The sequence below is a fragment of the Dromiciops gliroides genome, chromosome 2 (genome assembly GCF_019393635.1).
Source record: "Dromiciops gliroides isolate mDroGli1 chromosome 2, mDroGli1.pri, whole genome shotgun sequence".
NCBI lineage: Eukaryota > Metazoa > Chordata > Mammalia > Microbiotheria > Microbiotheriidae > Dromiciops > Dromiciops gliroides.
The window spans coordinates 602819731-602846001 of NC_057862.1; the positions used below are offsets into that span (position 1 = coordinate 602819731).

A 26271-nucleotide genomic window follows, 5' to 3' on the forward strand; every position below is an offset into this window, starting at 1 on the left:
TTGCCTTTTTCTTCCGAATTACTTGTCTTAAATGGGCACCAATGATGGAAACAGCTATGTCCCTAAGATCTTCAGCATCTTACCCAAGACTTCATAATCTTCCACCTTCTTGAAAAGTTGGCTTTTTAATACTGTCCATTCATTCATTCAAGGACTCACTATGTGGAAGGCTCTGTGGGAGGTACAAAGCCAAATAAGACAAGATTCCCTGCCCTCAAGAAGCATATATTCAAGCAAGGGATAACAAATAACTACTATATAAATAAAGAAAAGGCTAAACCGGAAAAACAGATATAAAAGTGCTATGCAAGTTCTTTGTTTGATATGCCCTGAGTTCCTTTCTAGCTAGGATTCCTAACTAGCTTTATAGAAGAGGTGAGTGGTATCTAAACTGGGCACTGAAAAGGAAAGATTTCAAAAAGTAAAGATTAGGTTTGGGATGGAGAAATGAAATGCGGGTGCATTTTATATACATGGAATGATTTGAGCAAAATATACATTTATAGATGTGACAGAGAAAGGTAATGAGGAACTTAAGCTGTGGTGAGTAATTCAGGTATACTGCCTACCACCACCACCACCACCACCATTAGCATTTATATATTTATGCAGAACTTTAAGGTTTGTAACGTCCTTTAGAAATATTCTCTCATTTAATCCTCAGAATTCTGGAAGGTAGGTGTTACTATTGTCCCAATTTACAGATAAAGAAACATTTGCAAACAGAGGTTAAGTGATTTGCCCAGGGTCATACAGCAAGTGTCTAAGGCAGGATGAGAACTAAGGTCTTTTTTGACTCCAGGTCTATCACTTTATCCACTGTACCACTTATCTAGCTGCCTCAAGGGCATATATTGCTGATTACTGGAGAGTTATGGTCATTACAGTGGTAGTTAGGGCCAGCATGTAGAAGAAAATAAATGATGGGCTAAGGGACTAAAACTTTAATTAGCAAACAATAAAGAATCACTGAAGGTTTTTGAGAAGACTTTATCTTTCCTATGCCTAGCACAGTGCCTTCCACAGACACTCAAGTATTCAATAAAGATACAAGGAAAAAGGGCAAAGGGCAAAGAATTGAGGGGATGCTTCCATTTAACAAGAAGGAGAAAGAAGTAAAGGAGATTTGAGATGGCGATCGCAAAAGCAATTAGATATATAAGGAGATGTGTAAGAGTACATCTCAGAAGGCATAGAAAAGACCAAGAATAAAAGGATGGTCAAATGTCAAATACTGAAGAGAAGAAAAAGAGTAAAAGGTGAAAAGGCTACTGGATTGGGTCACAAGTTAACTTAGCAGTTTTAGTAGAATGATATGGACAGAAGCCAAATTGTGAACTTCAGAATAGATAGTTAATGTAGTTTTCTCTTTCAACATGATTGGCAGTGAAGAGAAAGACAAAAACAGGATGAAAATAAAGGGAGAAGGGGGCAGCTAGGTGGCGCAGTGGATAAAGCACTGGCCCTGGATTCAGAAGGAACTGAGTTCAAATCTGACCTCAGACACTTGATACTTACTAGCTGTGTGACCCTGGGCAAGTCACTTAACCCCAATTGCCTCACCCCCCCCAAAAAATCCCCCCAAACTGTAGTAATCAAAGACCCCTGGTTTACATCAGTTTGGACAAAGTATGATCTTAGGAGTGTTAGAAAAATATAACGATAATCTCGAAGTAGAATTTATTTCCAATTTCTATTTATAGTGCTCAATCTGTTCTAGCATTTAAAATTAAATTGAAAAGACATCTTTACAGCTACATTTAAAAACACTTAAGAATGTTACATTTTAATTGATGAAGCACATCGTATACATTTTAGAGGAGACTGGTTTTAATGGCTTCCAAAAAACTCTGATGCCTATGTCTCACTGTGTCATAGAGGTGAAGATGAGCTTTTTAATGCTATCCAGAGGAGCATGGCACCTGATTGCAGATTCCTCAGATTGTGCCTCCTGCCCGAGGGACAATCTGGCTAAGCTGGGAAAGGCCAATCACCAGTAAGTCGACCACTACCATCCATTAAACAGAAAAGCAATATAAGACAACCCTCAGTCCTTTCCTTTTTTGTTTGTTTGTTTTTGTTTTGTGGGGCAATGGGGGCTAAGTGACTTGCCCAGGGTCACACAGCTGGTAAGTGTCAAGTGTCTGTGGCCAGATTTGAACTCAGGTACTCCTGAATCCAGGGCTGGTGCTTTATCCACTGTGCCACCTAGCTGCCCCAGTCCTTTCCTTTTACAAAGGACAAGGAAAGAGGGCAGAGGATGCTATGGGTTTAAAAAAAATACTACCTAAAAATATTCATGTAACTTGATACTTCAGATGTGAGATTATTGTCCAAAAACCAGTGATTCAGTATACCAGTGTAAGAACTAAATCATATGTACCGGCACTATAATAAAATGAAACATAATAAAAAAGAAGCAATAACTAAATGGAAGGATACAGATTTTCCCCTGACTGTTAATGAGGAGTTGGTTTCACTGTGTGCCTAAAGTTCACAAGAGATATTATTTTAAGTGATATTTGGCCATCTCACCTATTCACCTATAATGAAGACCACAGGCAAGAATAGCATAAAGATAGTTGTAGCTTATATACTAATGATGCTATAGATAAGGCAGAAAAAAATTCTACAAAGAACTTAATGTAAGTCCTCCAAAATATGTCAACATATACCTGGATGATTGGTGACTACAATGTGAAGGCAGACACAAGAATAACAATGAAACAGATGGTATAGGATTAAGGGGAAAAAGAAGCGAAAAAGGCTGTACATTAATCAGAAGATTTTTAATACTTTTTATGAGGAAAGGCACTGGACATGGTGAGCACCACTATAACATCAAAAAAGAGAAATGAACTACATATCTAAACAGAGAATAACAAGCTGTCTTTGTGTACTCAAATCACTGACAGATTAGAAGACAGATAAAACTGAACATCAAGTGAGAAGGATAAAGGTGAGGGGGGCAACAATGTTGGTAATTAGAGCAGATTCGACCTGACCTTTAAATAAGGTGATTCTGAAAAACCAAAACTAGAGAAAGAAAAGGATTGTAATTATTATTTCTTTAAATAAACTATCCAGTGTAAAAAAAAAATGACCACAATATAAGGAGGCCAAGAGTCCTGAAGCTACCTAAGATGTGAACTTTTAATCTCCTTCCCAAACACAATGGGCCAAGATATAATATACTGCAGAAGATTACATACAATATGAGCTTTTAAAAAAGTGAAAAGCAGTGGAGAGATAAACAAGTCAGTAGAAAATATCACTTGAGGCCCAACAAAGCCATCTAACTCCAAGTGTACTTATAGTTGAAACTAGGAGGCAACAAATAGGTATAAAGTGGAACGGATCTGCCAGCATTTTTACAGCTTTACCTCACAGCCTCTATTGTGCCATTTAAAGAAGTGAAGAAAATAAAATCAGGAACAGAAGCTGGATTTGACCAAATATTTTGATGAATATGATTCTTGATCTCCTAAAAAGCCTGCACTTTTTCACTGGTAATGTTGCAGCATAAAACAGGAATTATAGATTCCAAAAAGAAATAGTATTGAGTTTATGACCTTAGGTCATCAAACCCAACCACGTTTTTAGAGATGAAACCAACAGGAATCTAATAAGTAAATAAATGATCTATTTAGTCTGTATTTGGTACATAGCTAAATGGTGATAAAATGCCAGCAATTGTTTTTTTATTTTTATTTTATTTTGGTTGGGCAATGAGAGTTACGTGACTTGCCCAAGGTCACGCAGCTAGTAAGTGTCAAGTGTCTGAGGCCAAATTTGAACTCAGGTCCTCCTGACTCCAGGGCCGGTGCTCTATCCACTGCGCCACCTAGCCGCCCCCAGCAATTTTGAAATAAGACTAGAAATCCTTAAAGACACCCTGTTAATTTTATAATGGTGAAGTATACAAGACAGATAAGAAATTATTTAATCAGGTCAGGGAATGATATAAGGAAGGGGGCTGAAGTTCAATGAGTAATTCTGCGGTTTTAAATAGAAAGGCCCTGTAGTCTCTCAAAACATACATATTAGAGGATCCTAATGGAAAAGAAATCCCTACTGGAAATATTGGCCCAGAAAAATTTAAAGTGCTATGAGTATTATTTCAATTAATTGTTAGTACCTTCTAGCTTCTTTGATTTAAATAGTACCCAACCTCACTATAAATTGCTAAATTCTTTGCCACAGCTGTTCTATCTCAAACTAGGCTTAAGTCTACCAACAGGTAAGATCACCATATGTAAAATCACACAGGGTTAGGGTCAGGAACCATTTAATCCATTCCCCTCCTTTTACAGATAAGGAAGCTAAGGCCAGGAAGGTTAAATGATCTGCCCAAGGTCCCTCAGGTAGTAAGCAACAGAGCAAGAATTTGAACTTAGGTCCTCAGACTGTAGATTTATGATGCAAAGACTCCTCTCCAAATTCACCAAACAAACAAGACAAAAATCCAACAAAAATACACACAATACATTTTGTTCTCTTGCTTACTCAGCATGTAATTCCTCTGAATCTTGCAAACTGGCATGTATACTGTAATAGAAATATCTGAATAAAAATAATAAAGCCAACATTTACATAGTGCTTACGATGTTCTAAGCACTTTGCAATTATTACCTCATTTTATTCTCACAACATCCCTGGGAGGTGGGTGCTATTATTCTCATTTTACAGATAAGGAAACAGAGGTAACCAGAGGTTAAGTGGCTTGCTCAGGGTCACACGGCTAGAAAGTTTCTGAGTCTGGATTTGACCTGAGGTCTTCCTGACTCCAGGCCTGGTGCTTTATCCACTGTACCACCTAGCTGCCCCAATGTAGTTATGGAAGTTGGGGGGGGGGGGGCGCAAAGATTCAACTTTTATACAAACTCAGTGGTTTCCCAAGTTTCTAGATAATTCATTCTCACAAATAAAAGCTGGCTACCCTAAAACAGAAAGAACCAGCCCCCTGTGGTCTAAGTCCAGACTTTTTTCATGCTTATTGGGAGGAAATGTAGTTATTACTATAGAAAATAGTTCCATGAAAAGTTGGTAAATATAAAGGTATAAAATGAAAGACAGCCTGTCCATTAGTTCCACTCAGGGAGTGGTAGAAGGCAGTATACAGAGGGAAGGCAATGGTTTTACTAGGATGTGGTGGGGGGGGGGAGAGAATAGAGGAGGCGTAAGAGGCAAATTGATGTACAGCCCACAAGAAGAGGAAAACATGATTAAGTTTACTGAAGAATTTTGTCTGAAGTTGGTAGGAAAAACCTGTGAAAACACCTCTCCTCAAATGAAATGGCAGGACCTACTGAAATGGGAGGAAAGAAGAACTCTTAGATATAGGCCATATATACCATGTGGAACCTTTGACATCATTCCTTGTGCACTGTGCTCAGTCATATTTTTTATGAACTAACCTGATAAGAATATGGTGAGGAATGGGGACAAAAAAACTTAGGTATGTGCTAATCTAAACAACAGCAATTGAAAAAAAAGTCTATGATGGTATTATTAAGAAATGAAATTCTATAGGAATTAGTAACATTTTCAGATTTTTTTTTTTACAGTTTATAACATCAAATTTTTATACATACCTTTGAGAGTTCGAACCTGGCTCTGCTTTAACACAGAGGTTATATAATGAGGTGGTGAGGATCCACTAAAAAAATAAAATCACAACAAAAGTTTTATTATGTTCCTTTTTGTACTTAATTCTTAACAGTCAAATTTCTTCTTTTTTTTTTTTATTAGCTAGCAGATTTATTTGTTGGTGGGTAGAGTAGTGTACTCCTTAGAGGGCTGGCCTTGGTCAGGTAAATCCAGGTTCAAAGTCCACTTCTGACTCATTGCCTGTATGACCCTGGGCAATCTCTCAGAACTCCAGGCAACCCTCTGAGATTATAAGATTCAGAACAGTTGCTAAACTGTACTCGTGAGGGAATTTTCTTAACAGGATTTTCCCACACAGACAAAATCACAGGTCTGGGCCTTGCTATCTGAGTTTACCAACCCACTCCCTTGGTGCCCCACCCCCAGACCCCCCAATACAACGAGAAAAAATTTTTGGATTGTCCAACTGTTTCCTGAGATGATACGCAGTCCAGTTTGGTACTGGAGAAATTTAGGAAAGACTCGATGCTTAAATGATGAATGTAAGTGTAACTACTGGGACAAAAGTTCCAATAATCCATAGGGTTAAAAAAAAGTTTTGCTTTATGTAGACTCATTTCTGCTGACAACCAATTAATTTTATCTACACATTGTGAGTACTTTAAAAAACATTTATAATAATAAAGATTATAAATATTACACTGATACTTGTATTCACTAATAAATATATGTAATCACAAGAATCTAGAAACCGGACAAAAAATAACTACTGTTGTACTGTGTTATCTATATTAGAACAAATGTGTTTTATCAAATAAATTTTCCACCTTTTTAATGACCACAATGTTGTTAACGTTACTATTAAAATTTTACATACATTACAATAAGCCTTTCCATTAGACTTTTAAACTATGACTTTATGTCACAAGAGGATCTCTGTATCAGAGCAGGAAGGGGCTGCAGGTCATACAGGGAATAGAAAGTAAGTAGGGAGAGCCAGGATTCAAGCCCTGGTCCTTTGATTCCAAATCCTTGTCACAGTGCCAGGTCTCATCTGGTGAATTTTAAGCTGTATTTGATGGCTTCTGGGTTCCTAGTTCCATGATTTTGTACTTATAGTGATAAAATGTCATGGTGATAATGGTTATGGTGAAGTCGGTAGTAATGGTCTAGATGGTGGTAATATAGTAATAGTGATAATGGAGGTGGTAAAAAATATATGGGATAGGATTTTAGGAGTTCAAAGGGAGGTCATTCTATCCAATAATTTATTTTCTATTGAAAATGTTTCTGAAATTAAGTCATCAAAACAGGAGAGTAGTCTGCCACTACACCTAGGTGTGTGTCTGTATGCCAGTTACTTCATCTCTCTGGGACTTCCTTTTGTCATCTGTAAGATGAATAAATTATAGGAGACTATATCTAAGCTTTTTTCTAGGTCTTATTATTTTAAATGGGGAAAAATTTTAACACAAGATAAAATTTTTAACATAGAATGAAATAAGTAGAACTAAGAGAACTGTATATAGGATAAACTCCAATAAACAACCTTTCTAAAAGGCAGTCAGACTCAGATCAGTTGCTGTGACCTATCTCAAGTTTAACGATCATGTGACAAAATATACTTCCCTAATCCAGGAAGGGAAGGAGGGTAAGGGAGGGAGAAAGTACAGAATACTGTCTACATTGCCAGATGATATAATTTTGTAAGGTTTTACTTAACTGCTTTTATTTACATGGGGCATAGGTGGTACTTAGAAAATGACAATAGTGTTAAAAGCAAAATGCATAACCAAAAAAATGGATAAGGTTATATCAAAATAGGTATCCTTTATATTGTGACATTGTTATCATTTATTTTTGTTTTAGACAAGGCAAAAAAATTCTAAAATTCCAGTAAGCTTGGTAAACCCTTGAACATATGGGAAGGCAAAAAAAAAAAATCATTAACAGAATCATAAATATTGAAGTAGAAACACAAAAAACATAGTATTTTAAATATGTGTTATATGTGAATTTCTAGAAACACTGCCAATTTTTAATTATCCATGTTTTGGGGGGAAATTTTAAAAATAAACTTAAAAGGCTAACCTCCATCATCAATTTCAAACTTTACTTTAGTTAGACTTATATGAATGAATATCATCAACTGATCATTTCCTTATAGGAAAGATAGCTGTAAAAACTGCTAGCTTTTATTTAAATTGTATTAACTAGAGCTAGATCTTATTGATGCACATTCTTCCGACCTATTAGCAGTTCAATAGGAAGCTAAAAATATTTAGTAGTTTCATTGTAGACATGTCAACTTGGCTTTTTTATAGTATCTATACAAATCTTTCTCTCCCTTCACATCCCTCCCCTCCCCAATCCCTGCCATCGTGATTAGACAATTTTTTTTTTGGTAAAACTCCAAACTGAAACTTTAAATTCTCAATGAAAAAAAATTTTAATGGAATTTAGAGACATTAAAAATTAACTTTGTTGTATGAGTGTGTTGCACACTTTTGCGAGCTCCTTATAATAGCTGCACAGACTTCTACCTGACTCAAATCAAATAATGGTTACAGATAACAATAGATCCAAAATGGTTACAGAATGCTTCTTTGAACCAAAAAACCAAACTCCAATTCAAAGATATATACTTAACATGATTTAAACTTTAAAATGACCCCCAAAAATGCTATTTGCTTATTTTTTTAATAAACTTAAATGTATGTTCCTACCATTTCCTTGGGCCTTAGAAACATTTGTTTAAAAGAAAGTTTTAAATGATCACTTATTTCTCACAGGCATGAATGAAATAATCCCAAAGCAAAAGCACAATGTAGGTCACTGTCTCATCCTAAATTCAGCTTTAAATGAAAATTTTGCCATTTCTTCACTTCAGGAACCCCCAAACACTTAAACCACTAATTATTTGTAACTGAATAAACCCTTACTTTTGTGGTGATGCAGGAGGGGTGTAAAATGCAAGTGCTGAGGAAAAAGGCTGCTTCTTCAGTGCTTGTATAAGATTGGGTTTATATTCTGGATCAACACACCATAAGGAACCTTTTCCATTCACCTAGCAGTAAAGAACCAACAGGATTAATGTTTTGGTTTTTTTTTTTTAAAGTTTTTAGAGTACACAGATAACTAGAATTTAAATGTTCTTATTCCAATATTTATAAGCTTACAGAAAAGGAAGAGGGGAAGAAATGAGGAAGGCTACAGGGATGGGAGTGAGAATGTGTTGCTGCCCTTATGATGCCGAAAAACCTAGCTGGGAAGACATCGTATACCAGCATTTGCCAAGACGTTTTCTGTGCAATGCCAGTGTTATATCTTCTTCACAAAAGATTAAAGGTGAAACTGTGTATCAAAACTACAGATTACATGTGGCAATGTTTTTACACAGCTGGTAGATAGCATGCCAAGTTTTAGGGTCAGGAAACTTGGCTTTATTTGACAAGGATGTCAAACACATTTAATTGCTAAATGAATAGTATCAACAATAAGTACCATGAATTCAAAGCAAGGAAAAAAGCACTGCAGGCTAGAGAGGTCCAAGTCAGCAAGATAGTCTTTAATAAAGAATGATCGCTCATAGGCTCAATCCCCAGTTTTACTAAAGTTTGCTAACTGAAATACACAAACTGCAAAATATATGAAGAATATGGTGATCAGGTCAGGTAGCTTTTTTGATAAATACCTTTTAAAGAGGATTAATAAAATTGGATTTATAGCACAAGATAGCAGGAAACTGGGTGGGTGGGGGGGAGACACACAAGAAAGCAATTAGATGGAGAGTTGAAACAATTTATAATCCTTACACTGTTGGGTCCTACCTACAGGAAGAAACCTGGCAATTAATGTTAAATTACATATTACTGGGGCAGCTAGATGGCGCAGTGGATAGAGCACTGGCCCTGGAGTCAGGAGGACCTGAGTTCAAATCTGGCCTCAGACACTTAACACTCACTAGCTGTGTGACTCTGGGAAAGTCACTTAACCCCAATTGCCTCACTAAAAACAACAAAAAAAAAACCAAAAAAACCCCCAAAATTACATATTACTAATAAGATTAGAAAATCAAGATAAAAATATTACTAACCAAAGGGTTTGTTTGGGGATGGAGGGAGTAGGTAGAAAAACTATTACCTTGTTTGCCTATTGGAAAAATCTTTCTAGCTATACTTTTTTGAAAAATCAATTATGATCAAAATTAAGAAGGCTAAAAATGAAACAGCATACTATTTCTTACTTTATTTTCAAATGATCTATTATATTACTTCAATTCTACAGGGATCTGGGATTTTATTGGCATAGGTATTCTATCCACCAGTGCATATCACAACCATTCTTTTCCATGGAAGAAAATTGTTTTGGTTTAAAAAAATTCATAATTCCAAAGTCAACCTGGAGATAAGTCGCTGCAAACCAGCTAAATTAATTCTAAGATTACAGTCCATACATTGTCTTATCCTGTACTCAAAGCCATTCCAGCTATACTCTAACAGTTTAGCTTGTGGAGAGTAAACAAATTCTCATTTTGATGAATTAACTTTGTCCTATAATCAAAGAATAGTGCTGGCTTGTTATCACAACCAAAATAAAGCAAAAATGGTCTCTGAATTTAGAGTAGCTGTTTTTTTTAGAATTCTGAATAGATTTAATTCGGTAACAAAGAAATACACACAAAAGGGCAATACCTTAAACAGGCACTACCTTATAAATGAAATAACCATGGGGCTGTGGCAAGATGAAAACACTAATGGACTGTTGGTGGATCAGTAAATTGGCACAACCATTCTGGAAAGCAGTCCGGAATTATGCAAAGGAAGTGTCTCAAACATTTATACCCTTTGACCCTGAAATTTCACTACTGGTTATAAATCCCAAGGGAGACCCCATATACATCAAAAAGATCCCAAATACACCAAAATATTTTTAGTTGCACTTTTTGTGAGAGCAAAGAACTGGAAACAAAGGAGTTTGCCATTGCTTAAAGAAAGGCTAAACAAACTGCAATACAAGTAGTACTTTCCTAACACTCTCTCCCTAACTTTCCCCTTCTCTCACTCTTTCCATCCCTTCAGATTCAAATGATATAAATCTGAGTCTGTATCATCCAATGATTAAAGAATAGGTAGTTATTACCTTACAAAGTATGGAAGAGGTTGAATTCACACCCCAAAAATAGAGTTAAAAAAAGGAATATTATTATATTGTTAGAAATGCTAAACATCATGAATGTATGATTAATGAGCATGAAGCATGGAAAGACATCTAGTGTTGGAACATGGTAGGCTCTTAACAAATGTTTATTGATTGATTACATATATACAACTATAACAATGTACACAAAAAAGAAAAACAACAAAACAATACAACAATGATATAGAATTATAATAACCAAGCTTGGCCTCAAAAAGGTAGGAGTGCACACATCACCTGGCTCCTTTGAAGATGTGGAAGAACAATGGTTGTGGTATACTGCATATAACATCAGTTTTTGGATACGTTGTCTAATTTTTTGGAAATTTTTTTTTCTTGCTCACGTGATACTTTATTAGTGATGTCTCTTGTGGGGGTGGAAGAATAGAGTAGAAAAGTAGAAGGAAAGATATCAACAAAAGATTTATTTTAAGCACCCAAGAAAAAAATCAACTACTTAAATCTTATCAGTAAGAGCTAATTATGTGTTTGGTGATTAAAATGTAGACAGGAAAATTTTAAATTAAATCACAAATAATTTGGTGCTTCTGAAATCATAGCATAAAACTATAGAAACTAGTACTATTGCTTTCCAGAACTCTGCTCAGTTTTACATTACGATAAATTTTAACCTTTACAAACCATGGTTGTTAGGTGGAAAAGGCATAATAATTTAATCACCAATAAATTATCAGGTTTAAAAAAAAATTATCTACCAAAATGTTCTATTTTGGCATAGTTCTATATGGCTTAGAAAAAAGTTCAAAACTGCATTTCACATTGTTTTGCGGGAAGATTGTAGTTGTTTTGATCACTATGAAATGAGCTCTTAAAATATGAAAGTAGGAAAATCAATATTGAAAATGTACTGCTGGAGAACAGTTAAGCTTCTTGAGTGTGGTCTCAAGTAATTCTGGTTATGTTTCCATGGTAGCATTTCCTTTCCCTAGCTCTGCTATTGGTAATATGAGAAGACTATGTACTTACTGCTTTTTGTTTTAGATTATGTAGCTAAAATTTGTTTTAGATTATATAGCTAAAATACACCTCACAACTTACTAATTTTCATCTAAAACCTTATCTATATATTATAAGATACATACTACATGAAGCTGAGATATGAGTAAATGAAGAGATTGATAAAGTGCTGTCAAAATAAATGTGCAAAGAGAAGACATTTATGTGATGGAAACAGGAAACATGCACATACTTTCTTTCAGTTTGTTATATTTTGGAACAATGTATAGTTTTTCACATAAAGCTAATTTAAAAGGGCAAAGTTTATTCCTCAACAAATAAGTAGCCAAATGATATGAGCACTTTTTCTCCCAAAAAGAAATGTAACCTATCAACATAGTAGAAAAAATGCTAAAAATCACTGATAAAAGAAATGCAAACTAAAAACTTCTAAGGTTTCACCTCTACACCAAAATTGGCAAAGATGATGAAAAACAGAAACAATCATTTCTGGAAGATCAACACAATAATAACAATCCTGTTGGGAGAGTTGTAAATTATAAATAAACTTTTGAGAAAAGTTACTAAAATGTGAATGCCCTTTGAACCAGTAATCTTACTACTAGGCATATATCCTAATGAGGCCAATGACACAAAGAATATCCCATAGTGTATAAACTGAAATATTAATAACACTTTTATAAGTAGCAAAAACTGGAAAAAACATATCCATCAATTGAGAGATGAATAAATTGTGGCAAATTAACATAATGATTATTTCACTACAAAAAATTATGAATGTGAGGAAATGAGAGAAACCTGGGAAAACTTGTATGGACTAATAATGCAGAGTTAATAAAGTAGAACCAAGAAATATATGCACTGTCAGAACTCATATCAAATGCAATGATCAATATTGGTTCCAGATGGTTGATGATGGAACACCTATCCTTTCTCTTCTAGAAGAGGGAGATATTGATATCACTCCTGTCTCCATAGTAATGGGGTAGATGGTAGAGGCTGTCATGATAGGAGCTGAGGTCTTATCTCCCCTCTTCAATCCTACTTCCTCCACTTGAGCCTGATTCCTGTCCCTAATCAACTCTCATCTCTATTCTGGTCTCCATTCTAGTTCCTATTCTCAGCCCCATCTCTAGCTCTCACTTTGGTTTTTTTGGGAGTCTCGATATAAGAGGCTCTTATGCACACAATCTCATATAGTCTTCCTTCCTCTAAGGATCAGAATCCACTCTCCCTAAAAACTCTAAGGTGTCCCCTAGTCTTTAAAAAAAGGGCATATAATACAAACAATAAAATATTTATTCTTCTACTTTGCTAATATTTCAAGCTTTTTCTTGCACTAATAAAATTCCTTCTTATTGGATCATAGACTCTAAAGCTAGAATGAAATCATAGATCATCTATCTAGTAGGCCCACTACAAATTTATATTAATTCATCTCAACTGGGCCCTTGCTAAAAGGAAAACCTATTCTTTTCTTTTTTTCTTTTTTTTTTTTAGTGAGGCAATTGGGGTTAAGTGACTTGCCCAGGGTCACACAGCTAGTAAGTGTTAAGTGTCTAAGGTCGGATTTGAACTCAGGTACTCCTGACTCCAGGACCAGTGCTCTATCCACTGCGCCACCTAGCTGCCCCAAGAAAACCTATTCTTAACTGATTTGCTTTCCCACTCCATGATGTCAAACTTCATCCCCCTTTGTTTCCCATAGCATTTCCTCCCTCCACCCTCTCAGCTAAGGACCTCACCTTATACTTCAACTGAAAAAAATGAGATTTTTATGCCAAAAGTTCTCCTTTTTCCACTCCTCATTTCACTCAGACTACATCTTTCAAGCTGTCTTAGATGAATAGTCTGAGACACTTCTCTTAGCCAGAGCAAAAAACCCTTCTGCATTCACTTTTTTAAAAAATTTCCTTTTTTTCAGTGCAATGAAGGTTGTGACTTGCCCAGGATCACAAAGCTAGTAAGTGTCAAGTGTCTGAGGCTGGATTTGAACTCAGGTCCTCCTGACTCCAGGCCCAGTGCTTTATCCACTGCGCCACCTAGCTGCCCCCTACATTCACTCTTTTTTTTTTAGTGAGGCAATTGGGGTTAAGTGACTTGCCCAGGGTCACACAGCTAGTAAGTGTTAAGTGTCTGAGGTCGGATTTGAACTCAGGTCCTCCTGACTCCAGGGCTGGTGCCCTATCCACTGTGCCACCTAGCTGCCCCCCCCTACATTCACTCTTAATCCAATCAGCTCTGTATTCTTTCAACAAATTGCCCTACTAACATCCCTATTCTCTCTCTAATCTTCAATCTCTCCCTCTCTGCTACCTACAAATAGGCCTGTTTCTCCCCAGTCCTCAAAAAACCTTCATCTGACCATTTCCACTAGCTATAATTCTCTATCTTCTTTCCCTTTGTGGCTACACTGGATGCCTCCACTTACTCCCCTCACTTTCTTCTAAACTCTCTGCAACCTGGCTTCGAACCTCATTCAACCAAAACTGCTCTCTCCAAAGTTACCAGTAACTTCTTGAGAAATCTAATGGCCTTTACTCAATTCTGATATTCCTTGACTTGTGACTGGATACTTTCTCCTTTCTGGGTTTTTCTCTCTCCTGGTTCTCCTTTCTGGTGATACCCTCCTCAGCTCCTCAGTCTCCATTGTTAGCTCTTCATATTATGCTCATTATGAGTGTCCCCCAAGACTAACTCTCTTTTTCCTTTATACTTTCACTTAGTGAATGCATTTGTTCTTATGGATTCAATGACCATCTCTATGAAGATAATTCCCAGATATTTTAAGGGTACCACAATCCTCCTAGTAATCACTCCGTTTTAAAATCTTGATGTCAGCACTTCCTTACTCCTGCTCACCCCACATATCCAATGGGGACAGCTAGGTGTCACAGTGGATACAGCACTAGCCCTAGATACTTATTAGCTGTGGGACTCTGGGCAAGGCATTTAATATTGTCTGCCTCGCTTTCCTCTTCTGTAAATAAGCTGGAGAAGGAAATGGCAAACCACTCCAGTACCTTTGCCAAGGAAACCCCGAATGGGATCATGAAGAATTGAACAAGACTGAAATGAATGAACAACAAAAAACCCTCATATTCTATACATCTTGCTTTTTCCCATTCACACAGTCACTACCCTAGTTCATGTTCTCATTATCTCTTACCTGGAATACTGCAAAAGCTTTTAACTGACCTCCCTATCTCAAATATCTCCTTATTCCAAGCCATCTTTTTATTTTTATTTTTTAGTGAGGCAATTGGGGTTAAGTAACTTGCCCAGGGTCATACAACTAGTAAGTGTTAAGTGTCTGAGGCTGGATTTGAACTCAGGTACTCCTGACTCCAGAGCTGGTACTCCATCCACTGTGCCACCTAGCTGCCCCTCCAAGCCATCTTTTTTTAAAAAAAATTTATTTTTAATGAACAAAAGTCTATTTTTTCTCCCTCCTAGCATCCCTCATTGTAAAAACCCAAACTATTATTATATGCAAAGGCAGGCAAAACAAATTCCCATACTGGCCATTTTGAAAAAATGTCTCAATCTATAACCTGTCAAGAGGTAGAGATACCATGTTTCATCATGGGTCCTTTAAATAGCAGTTGGTCATTTGCATTGATCAGTTATTAACTTTTTCAAAGCTGTCTTTATAATGTTGTTAATGTATATATTGTTCTCTTGGATCTTACCCACCTCACTCTGAATCAGTTCTTGTATTTCTCCTAGGTTTCTCTCTGAAACCATTCTCTGCATTTCTTATGACATAATAGTATTCTATCACATTTATTTACCATAATTTGTTCAATAATTCCTCTATTAACAGTACCCCTTTAGTTTTCAGTTCTTTCCCACCACAAATGAGATGCTATATAAATATTTTTGCACATAATGGGTTTTCTCTTTGATCCTTTTGAAGAATAAGCTTGATAGTGGCATTGCTGGGTCAAAAAGTATGCAGTTTAATAACTTTTGGAGAACAGTTCCAAATTACTTTCCAAAATGACTAATTCATAGTGTCATCAATAGTCTATTAATGTACCTTTCCCCATAGCTCCTCTAACTTTTATCACTTTCCTTTTCTGTCAACTTTGCCAATTTGATAATATCAGGTAGGACCTTAGAGTTGCCTTAATTCATTCTTCTTAAATACATTCTTCTTCATTAACAGTAATTTGAGAGGGCAGCTAGGTGGCACAGTGGATAGAGCACCGGCCCAGGATTCAGGAGGACCTGAGTTCAAATCCGGCCTCAGCCACTTGTCACTTACTACCTGTATGACCCTGGGCAAGTCACTTAACCCCAATCGCCTCACTAAACAAAACAAAACAAAAATAGTAATTTGAAGCATTTTTTTCATTTGGCTATTTGAGAGGTTGGTTTTTACCATTTATCAGCTGGAGAACAGCTTTTATTCTTCTAAATTCTGAATCAATTCCCTATTTATCCTGGAAATGAAACTATCAGATCTATTTGTTACCAAGTTTTTTCCATTTACCTGTTTCCTTTCTAATTTTAATTGTACTGCTTTGTGCAAAAGACTTTATTTTATATATATCACCAAAATTATTTGATATTGACTAAGAAATAGAAAGATGGATGAGTAGAACAGATTAGGTTCACAAAATATAGAAGCAATTGAGCACAGTAGCCACAAGTGTGATAAATCCAAAGATTCCTTGCTAGTGGGACTAATAATTTACATAACAAATACTGCTGAAAAAATTAGAAAACAATCTGGCAGAAACTAGGTATAGGTCTACATCTCATCCCATATAGCAAGATAAGTTCCAAATGCACATATAACTGAGATGTAAAGGATGATATGAAAAACAAATTAAAGAGCAAGGAAGAAATGATCTTTCAAATCTATGGAGAGGGGAAAACAGAGGATCACAGAAAATGAAGTCTAAAAGTTTCTGCACTCTGATTCATCTTTCACGTGGCTACCAAAGTGATTTTCCAAAGTGTACTCAATAAATTCCAATAGTTCTTTATTACCTCCAGGACCAAATAAGTTCTCTGGCATTTATGGTCTTCACATTCTGGCTGCTTCCTATCTTTCCAGTCTTCTTATTTTATTCCCTGCTCCAGGCACTCTATGATCCAGCTATACTGGCCTCCTTGCTATTCCTTGCACACAACACTCCATTCCCACATCTGTGCCTTTTCACTAGCTGTGCATTAGCCTAGAATGCTCTCCCTTCTCACTGCCAACTCCTTGTGTCTTCCATTTTCACTATCTTGTGTGTACATATTTATTTACATATTATCTCTCCTACTTAGAACAGGAGTTACTTGATGGCAGGGACTACTTGATCTCCATTGCTTCGCATTGTGCCTTGAAGAAAGTAAGGTAACAGTAATAGTATTACACATGGTAATAAATGCTTGTTGAACTAACCAAAATTATTAGTTGAAGCCAAGTATCCAAAGTTGATTCCATTTGGAATCTTCATATAAACTTTTCTCCTTCTCTACTATGCTACAGTAGAAAGAGTGCTAAATATAGAAGCAGGAAACTTGGGTTCAAATCTTGGCTTTGCTGCTTCCTAATTTTATCACTCTTGATCAAGTCACTTAACTTCCCTGGGCCTACCCATTAAAATGAAGGGGTTTGAATGAATGATCCTCTAAACCTGAAATATGACATACCCACATAAGACTGTCAACTCCTCAGCCTAGCTTTTTTTTTTAATCCACTGAGCCACCTAGCTGCTGCCCCCCCGCCCCCAGCATTTAAAGCTCTTTATAATCTAGAACTACCTTATGAATGGCTTCATTAAAAAAAAATTTTTTTTAAATGCTTCCTATGTATCAGGATTTCCTCCTCAGAGAAAAGTCACTTAACCCTGTTTGCTCAGTTTTGTCGTCTGTAAAATGAGCTGGAGAAGAAAATGGCAAACCATTTCAATATCTTTGCCCAAGAAAACTCCAAAGGGGGTCAGGTCAAGGAAGAGTCAGACACAACTGAAATGAATGAACAACAACATTTATCAGGTACTGTGCTAATCACCAAGTACACAAAACCAGAAAGAGGGTCACAGACCTCAAAGGGCTTACATTCTAATAAAAGACAAAGAGGGTAGGAATGTTGGGAAGGAAGGGGTATTTAGGTCAGGGAAGTCATTGGACTGGGGGATAGGGAGAGGGCCAAACTTTAATCGGTAGTATAGGGATCTGGCCAGGGTCAGAAATGGTGAAAGCTCACCAATCAAAATCACAGGTCTCCAAGTCAGTAGGTGAACTATGAGGGTGAAGGTAGAGTGTGTATTTCAAGGTAATGGCCCCCCAAAAATCAATCTTCTACCTTACTACAAAACCATGTTAGAGATTCCTTTCTCTCCCCTTAATTCACTCCCTGCCTAAAATATCCTTTTTCTCTGTCTTTCTGCATAAAACTCATCTTTCAAAGCACAGTTCAAGCTGTAACTTTTAAATGAGGTTTTTCCTATTAATTCCAATTCTCTATCTCTCTGACCTGGCTATACCAATAGTTTTTACCACTTAATATTGGCACTTATGGAATAGTTTGGTATTTTGACATTGCCTCATGCTATTAACTCCCCTAGTCATTTCTAACTACTAGTAGGTGATTATATTTAACTATTTGACACAACTAAGTGTAATTCTTTGGGGAAAATATTAATTCTTTACATTTATTTCTCTCTGGTACAGTAAACAATATCTTGGTGGTCTGAAAGGATTAGAGTACATCCTCATGTTTATTCACTAGGGATGTCAAGTCCATTATTTGCTATTCTATATTTCCACTATTTTCACTTAATAGCATGCCACAATTTATTGTTCTTTTGACCTAAATCATCCCATTTTGGCAATTAGGGGCATTGACAGTGCAGCAAAAAGTTATAAATAGCTGTAAAGTGAGGAACAAATGAAAGTTTGATGAGGAATGAAGTCAACCATTCAGAAATTAGAACTACAAGCTTTCCAAACCATTAGGTGAACTAAGATGAGCTAAAGCCTTTGTTCTTTTACTTAGAGCTTTGCCTGTTGTTTTGTCCTTCATTTTCAAAGAGAACCAATGACATTGCAGGGTAATGTCTTAACTTGTGCATTTGTGAGGCAGAGCTGCACAAAGTCATCAACCTTACTCTCTTTCAGAGTCATCAAAGTCCAGTGGCAAGACAAAAGTCAGGATGACTGGTGACAGCCCAGGATGCAGTGAATAACCCTGGCATCTTGGATGTCCGAACAAGTTCTAACTGTTCCATAGTACCTGCTTTAGCTGCCTTCATGACCGTTGGAATAAATTGTTCTTAACAGTCATATGCTTGAGGTAGACAACCCCCTAACTCACTGATAGATCCGTGGCCCCCGAGGTTACCCATAACCTAGTATATACAGCTTATCTACTGAGATGGTTTTTCCATGGTATGGCTGCTGTGCATCCTACAGCTCCTTGGAGCCACAGGTGACAGTTACATGCCATGTGAATTCCAAAGGTAGATGAGCAGCCTTGAAAAGGGCTTAGGAAGTCCTCATGCCAGAGGAACTAGTCCTCCTTGGATATCCCATAAAACCCTGGACCTTCGTATAGGAACTGAAGTAAAGAGTTAAACTTAAGAGATATAACTGTTGCAAAACAACTGCCATAAAACCTAAAAAGATAAAAAAATATCCATGTATGCTTGGGAGTTTCATGATTAAGCTACTAACTTTTTTTCTTTTAGATAGAACCTGTTGTTATACTTCATTAATTTACGTAGCTCTCAGTGAAGAATTTAGTCTATGAATGTATATTATTACCCTCTCTGCAACTAATAGTACAAGACTGCTAAAAGGTTAAATGACTGTCTGAGGATTATACAGTCAATCTATGTCAGAGGCAGGCCTTGAGCCCAGGTTATCTGACTCTAAAGCAAGCTACTGATTCATAGTACCACAACCGACCCTCATTTACTTAACAAATATTCAAATAATAGCATTACTCTTTCCAAAAAGAATACAACATTCCTGATTGCATTATTCCCTGGAAACACAAGAATGAATAAAAAGAGAAAGTAGCATTAAGCATTACTCTACAGAACAGTCTTACTTTCAAAGTTTTCAATTTAATATCTTGTTGTATGTGACTTTTTTTTAAGCTTCTAAACAATACAAAATAACTACCTGCCCATTTAACATGCAACAAAGGTGGTTTAGAGGATAGAGAGATGGACTGAAGTCAGGAAGACCTGATTTCAAATTTTTCCTCAGACACTAGCTATGTTGTCTGACAATGGCCAAATTACTTAACCTCTCTCAGACTGTTTCCTCCTTTGTACCACCTACCTCACAAGAGTGTTCTCTAAGGATCAAATGGGATAATATATACAAAACACTTTGCAAACTTTAAAGCTCCATGCAAATATCATTAAGGTATTTTATTTCATTTCATTAAAGTTTTTCTTTTAGAAAAGAGTATGGGGCAGCTAGGTGGCACAGTGGATAAAGCACCAGACCTGGATTCAGGAGTACCTGAGTTCAAATCCAGCCTCAGACACTTGACACATACTAGCTGTGTGACCCTGGGCAAGTCACTTAACCCACACTGCTCCGCCAAAAATTAAAAAAAAAAGAAAAGAGTATATCCAAAACTTTCAAAAATGGGGGGGGTCTTCCCAATTTGAGTACCCTTAGTGACAAGGTTGCAATTTGTTTTGGTTCAGACCCATGATTTCACTAGAGTATGAAACACCAGCAACCAATAACGACCAGCAACTGTTCTACAACTTAGTCTTAGGAGAGTTGTCTGGAGGCAACAAGAGGTTAGGGGACATGCTTAGGGTTGGTCACACAGCCAGGCTAAATCAAAATTTGAAGCCAGGTCTTTCTGAAAGACTGACTCTCTAGCCACCTTCTTATGAGGTTGCAAAGGGAAACACAAGTAATCCTAATATCAAAAACATTCACTAATGAATAAATTACTTATAAAACTAGTCCCAATTTAAACATTCCTCTTGCCTTAGGGACAGAATATATGCCCATCCTGACTCACTGTCATGCCTCCGTTAATATCTGATTTTTGGTGAGTCTTCAAAAAGGAATGACTTGAATATCTTTTTCTTTCTTTCTTTCTTTTTTTTTTTTTTTTTGGTGAGGCAATTGGGGTTAAGTGACTTGCCCAGGGTCACACAGCTAGTAAGTATGTAAAGTGTCTGAGGCCAGATTTGAACTCAGATCCTTCTGAATCCAGGGCTGGTGCTCTATCCACTGCGCCACCTAGCTGTCCTATGACTTGAATATCAAAGGATTAATAGGAGCCCCTAAGAAAACTGATGAAACCCTATAATATTTTTGCAATAATGGCCAATAATGGCCATCTCTTATTATATGTCAAAAGTGAAATAAAGGTTATCTTGCTTTCTTATCATACTCTTTTCACTATTAAAAAAAAAAAGGCCAAAGTTCCAATATGTTCATTCTATGCTTGTGTTCCTTCTAAGAATGAGCAGTTTTGATTATTTTAAAAAATAAGACAAAATAATTTATCATTTTATATGTTGTTTCATTTTTCAAGATAATGTCCAATCATACTATTTACTATGAAACTCTTAGTCCCAATTTGAAGGAGATTTACTTTAAGTAGCCCTTTCTAGTATGAATTAACTCCATCCACAAAAAAAGTACCTTAAAAAATTAAAATTTAAAAAAGTACCTTAGAATTTACTTAAAGTATAATTTTTATAATTGCTTCTTCCCAATCCAATTTGTTCCAAAACTCCTCCCTGGATGATTCAAAAGTGTATTTGCTTTAAAATATTACATAGGTTGATAACAGTTTCACTAAGTGGTATATCATGAAACAGTGAAAGAGTAACTTAATCCAAAAAAATTAATAGAGTGAGGTCATTAGGTAGGATAAATATTCTGGAATTGGGATTTGTCAGAAAAAGTGGAACTAATATTCTTACCCTTTACCTATAATAACACATGATAATTTGTCTATCTACATCTCAATAGCATGGAAAACTTAGTGCAATGTACATAATGTGGATTCTCAAATGAATCTGAGAATGATTCTAACAGTTGACAATCCAAAAAGGAAAAGGGAATGGGGAACGAATCCTTCTATTAAATACCTGACAACGTTTTTGGTTGGGGGAAGGAGGCCAAGCAGGGCAAACTTATTCATGCAACAAAATCTGTTGAGAAGCCAATAGAAAGTCTTTGTTATCTTATGAAAATCTCACCTTTACCAATGGTTGTGGAACATGTATCTTTTTGGGTATCATTAAACAAAATGGAAGCAAGGACACATTAGCATGTAAGTTATACAATTTCCAAACTAAAGTGGGCATAGTATCATGCTAAGGTACAAATCTCAAAAGTAAGACATTGTGATCATCTCACTCACCTTGGTAAAGCTTGCCATAGGACCTTCCAGTAAGTTAGGTGTAATGTAGTGCATGTCACCCCACCATCACTGAGTTCATGATAAGAGTGAAAAGTAAAATGTAAGCTCACTGAGAGCAGAGATTACTTCATTTTTGTCTTTGCATCTCCAGAGCCTAGCAACAGTGGGTGTATCATACTTATTGAATTTATGTTTTAAAGCATAAATAGTCAGAGGAAGGAAAAGGGAGCTGCCTAAAGAGAACAGTACAAATACAGAAAGAAGTCATTAACAAAATCAGATTTTTAAGAAGATATATTTAGAAAATGGAAGCAATAATTTCTCGACTCAGAGGAGTAGTACTATCTCATTAGATTAACATCTGAAGGGTAAAAGCCAAGAATGAACAAGCTGATTACAATTGCCAAGAGAAAAAAAGTGGGCAGGTGGTGGGTGGTAAGGAGGGTAGTTTGTTCTTTAGATATGTTGGAGAAGAATGGGAAAAATAAAAAGTTTGGGAATTGCTTAGGGCTAATGATAAGAAGGCTGAACTACAAGTATTTTGTGGCTTGTTTTCTCAGTCTAGAATAATAATCACTGGACTTGGAAAGATAAAGTGTAAATGTTTATGAGAAAATCAGTGATTTAACTGTTCTCATACTAAAAAACTACAAAAACTAGTAGACATGACAGCTGCTATCCAGGATTTTTTAATGATCTTTGCACAATAGAAGATAAATGTTGAGCCTAGTTTCTTTTTGCAGGACAATGAGGTTAAGTGACTTGCCTAGGGACACACAGCTAGTAAGTGTCAAGTGTCTGAGGCCGGATTTGAACTCAGGTCCTCCTGAATCCAGGCCCAATACTTCATCCACTGTGCCACAACCCTATTTTCAAAAAGAGAATGGAGTCTACGAACTATATATCAGTAAGCCTGAGAAAAAGCACAAGACAGATGATTTACCCAAGGTCACACAGGTCTTAAGGAGAATAGTTGGGATTCAAACCAGGGCTCTCCAGTTTCTACATTTAGGGCTTTCTGAGTGCTCAGAAAGTAAAGATGTGACCACTAAAAGCCAATCTAGCTTCATCAAAAACATGTCTAATTGTTTTCGTTTTCTTTTTTTGAAAAGGTAACTAGATGGCAATTGAGGGAGGAGCTTGTGTCCCTATCTCCTCTTTTTCATTGTGAACTCTGGAATTCTCTGTTTTTCATAGTAAACCTGTCTCCTCCACTTGGAAATTATTTGTATTTACATACATATTTGTTCATCTCTGAAACAAATTTAAGCTCTTTCATTTAATAGGAACTGTTTTGTCTTTGTATCTCTAATACAACCCAGATCGTGATAACTAGTAGGACTTAAGTGTTCATTAAATTGTTCAATAACCCTGAAGAAAATGACAGAAAAAGTAAAGTGTCTATTACAATAATAGATATTCATATCAATGAACCTGAGTCATCAAGAAAAGGTTACATTATGTTCAGTCTCTTCTGTTTATATAAAGCAATGAAGATTTAAAAAATATTTCTGGAAAAACTAATTTCAAAAAAGTTTTGGTTTTTTGGTTTTTTTACCTCCCAGAAAACTGAAGCTCGCTGAATTCACTAACAAAATTTATATGATGAGGATGGATAGATGAGGCTAAATGATTATGACAAACACTACTGTTACAATAGAATTCTATATATTATCACTATAATATTTTATTGTCCAACATCTAAGAGCTTTTAATTGACAAAATATAATTAGTCATATTTTCATCATTCCTTGGGGAGACATTTTTATCTCCATTTTATAAATCAGGAATGAAGCACAGAAATTTTGGAAAGTCAAATAGCAATTCAATAGCCAATTTACCAACTTGCAAATTTCAAGTCCTTTGCTGTCATTTATAGCAACCACAATGATCAAAAGAATTCAAATAACTTTATTAAACCTAAGTAACAGGGCATAAAAGTTAGATCTTATTGGGTTTAAATTTTAAAGTAAAAGGCTGACCTTTCATGACATAAGGAGAAAACAACATCTGCATTGTCTCCTTGAGTGCTGGAATGATGTTTTTTACTTAACCTTTGTATCCCAGTGCCTTGTACATAACAAGCCTTTAAATAAAAAATTTTTAAGTCACAATTTTTAAAAATTTCAATTTTTAAGAAAAATTATAGAAGCTAAGTAATTATCCCATTTCCTGTGGCTCATTTGCCTAGGGAAAAAAACAAACCATTACCTTAACTTTTCTACTAAGAACAAAATCATACAATTAAAGCTACCGAGACAAATATAGTGTTAAAAACATTAAGGTGACTACATAAAATCAGAAAAATTTATGAAGATATTCTACAATTAAATACATCCAGTATTGAAGCAAGAAAATAGAGTTTAAAACTCTGAAATTAAAGCTAACAATGAGCTTGTGGCAAATGATTGGTTTATGGAATATTTAACTGTCTTGATTGCTTTCACATTTAAAATGCTATATGGATTCTCCTCCCCCCACCCCCAAAACAAAGTAGTGGTAAAAAAGTCTCACCTTGCCATGGCTTCTCTCCACTTTCTGAAAACATTTATTTAAAGAAAGGTTGTGTCGGACAGAATTCTTCCAACCTGTTGGTGCTGTAGCAAAATATGGAAAGCGTTCCAGAATCCAACTGTAGATTTCTTTGACTGGCAAACATTTATTTGGAGAGTGTTCAATAGCCATGTAAATGAGAAGACTAAAGGAATAAGGGGGTTTTGAATTCCCTGATTTTTTTTCTGGGTTCTGGTAGGATGGTACAAAAGATGGCACATTATCACCTTCAATGTCATATATTGGACTAACAATAGGAAGACCCTCATTTCCAAGGCTGAAGTTTGTTAGAAGATTAGTACTTTCATGAAGCCAGTTCAAGTTTGTGAGCTCATCATCTGCTGATTCACTGTCCACCAAAGTAGCTTTTGGCCTGGCAGCATCAACTGCTTCAGGCAAGCTTCCCATTCTGTAAATCTGGCTTAATCCTGCAACCTTTTCTGTGCTGGGAGTTTCAGCTCTCTTATCTGGAGTCATTCCAGTTACTGGACCCATTTAATCCTATGGCTCTGCAACAAAGAAAACAATTATAAATCAATGTAATCCTTAATACTTTTAACCTGTTTGTGCACTTAAAGTACTGATTTAAATGCTCATCCTAATATATGCTTGTGTGTGTGTGTGTGTGTGTGTGTGTGTGTGTGTATGTAATAGCTATACAATGGAATAAATTTAGATTAAGAATAAGGAAATGGGGGCAGCTAGGTGGCGCAGTGGATAGAGCACTGGCCCTGGAGTCAGGAGGACCTGAGTTCAAATCTGGCCTCAGACACTTGACACTAGCTGTGTGACCCTGGGCAAGTCACTTAACCCCAATTGCCTCAGGGAAAAACAAAACCAAGAATAAGGAAATGGAAAACATCCCACATTTACATCAAAAGGTTACTTACTTACTAAATGCTGCTATAGTCCATCCCATGAATAAGCAATTAGTAAAAATCTATGCCAAAAGTTTTCTATTAATTATAGACATAAAACTAAGTTTTTAATTCCATTCATAATATATAAAGCCGAAGAATAATAACAAAAACTAATGTTTAGAATGATCCTAGATCCTACTACTTGAGATCCTCCTTTGCTAAAATCAAATTCTAAATAATTCAGTCAATCACCACAATAAAAACTTAAAACAATATATACAAATGGTCCTGGGGGGGGGGGGGGAGGAGAACCAAACTACTTGAGAAACAAGCAAAAATTTCAAGGAAAATGTCCTTACTGAATCATTATTTAGAATTAAATAATCCAAACTACTCCTTTTATAAGTTTTTGTTGTTGCTGTTGTTTTATACCAAAAAGAAAAAGGGACAAGCATTTACTAGATGGCTACTGCCTACTTTAAAGTCTTTATTAGTAGCCAGATGCACTGAATTTTCAAATGTGGTTTTCTCTTTTAAATTAAAATTTTTTAAAACTACCATATATTACCTACAATTCCAACTTTCTTATGCAAAATCAGGTGAAGGGCTAGGACATTTGTATAGAGATAATAGAAATTCTCTCCCTGATGTTTTCACTTCAAAAAAGGGGGGGTGGTGGTGGTGGTAAGGAAGCCCAAGTAAGCACTGGAT

General features: G+C 36.1%; 1 protein-coding gene across 6 annotated transcripts in view; it reads right to left on the reverse strand.

Annotated features, from left to right (window-relative positions):
- FOXN2 (forkhead box N2) overlaps positions 1 to 26271 on the reverse strand; it is a 70987-nt gene that overhangs the window by 15587 nt on the left and 29129 nt on the right. For all 6 annotated transcript variants that reach the window (XM_043987021.1, XM_043987017.1, XM_043987020.1 and 3 more), the window contains 3 exons: positions 24662 to 25209; positions 8553 to 8677; positions 5595 to 5659 (listed from right to left, as the gene is read on the reverse strand). In XM_043987021.1, coding sequence (XP_043842956.1) covers positions 5595 to 5659; positions 8553 to 8677; positions 24662 to 25195 — 724 coding nt within the window. In that variant the 5' untranslated portion in view covers positions 25196 to 25209. The remainder of the gene's footprint in view (positions 1 to 5594; positions 5660 to 8552; positions 8678 to 24661; positions 25210 to 26271) is intronic.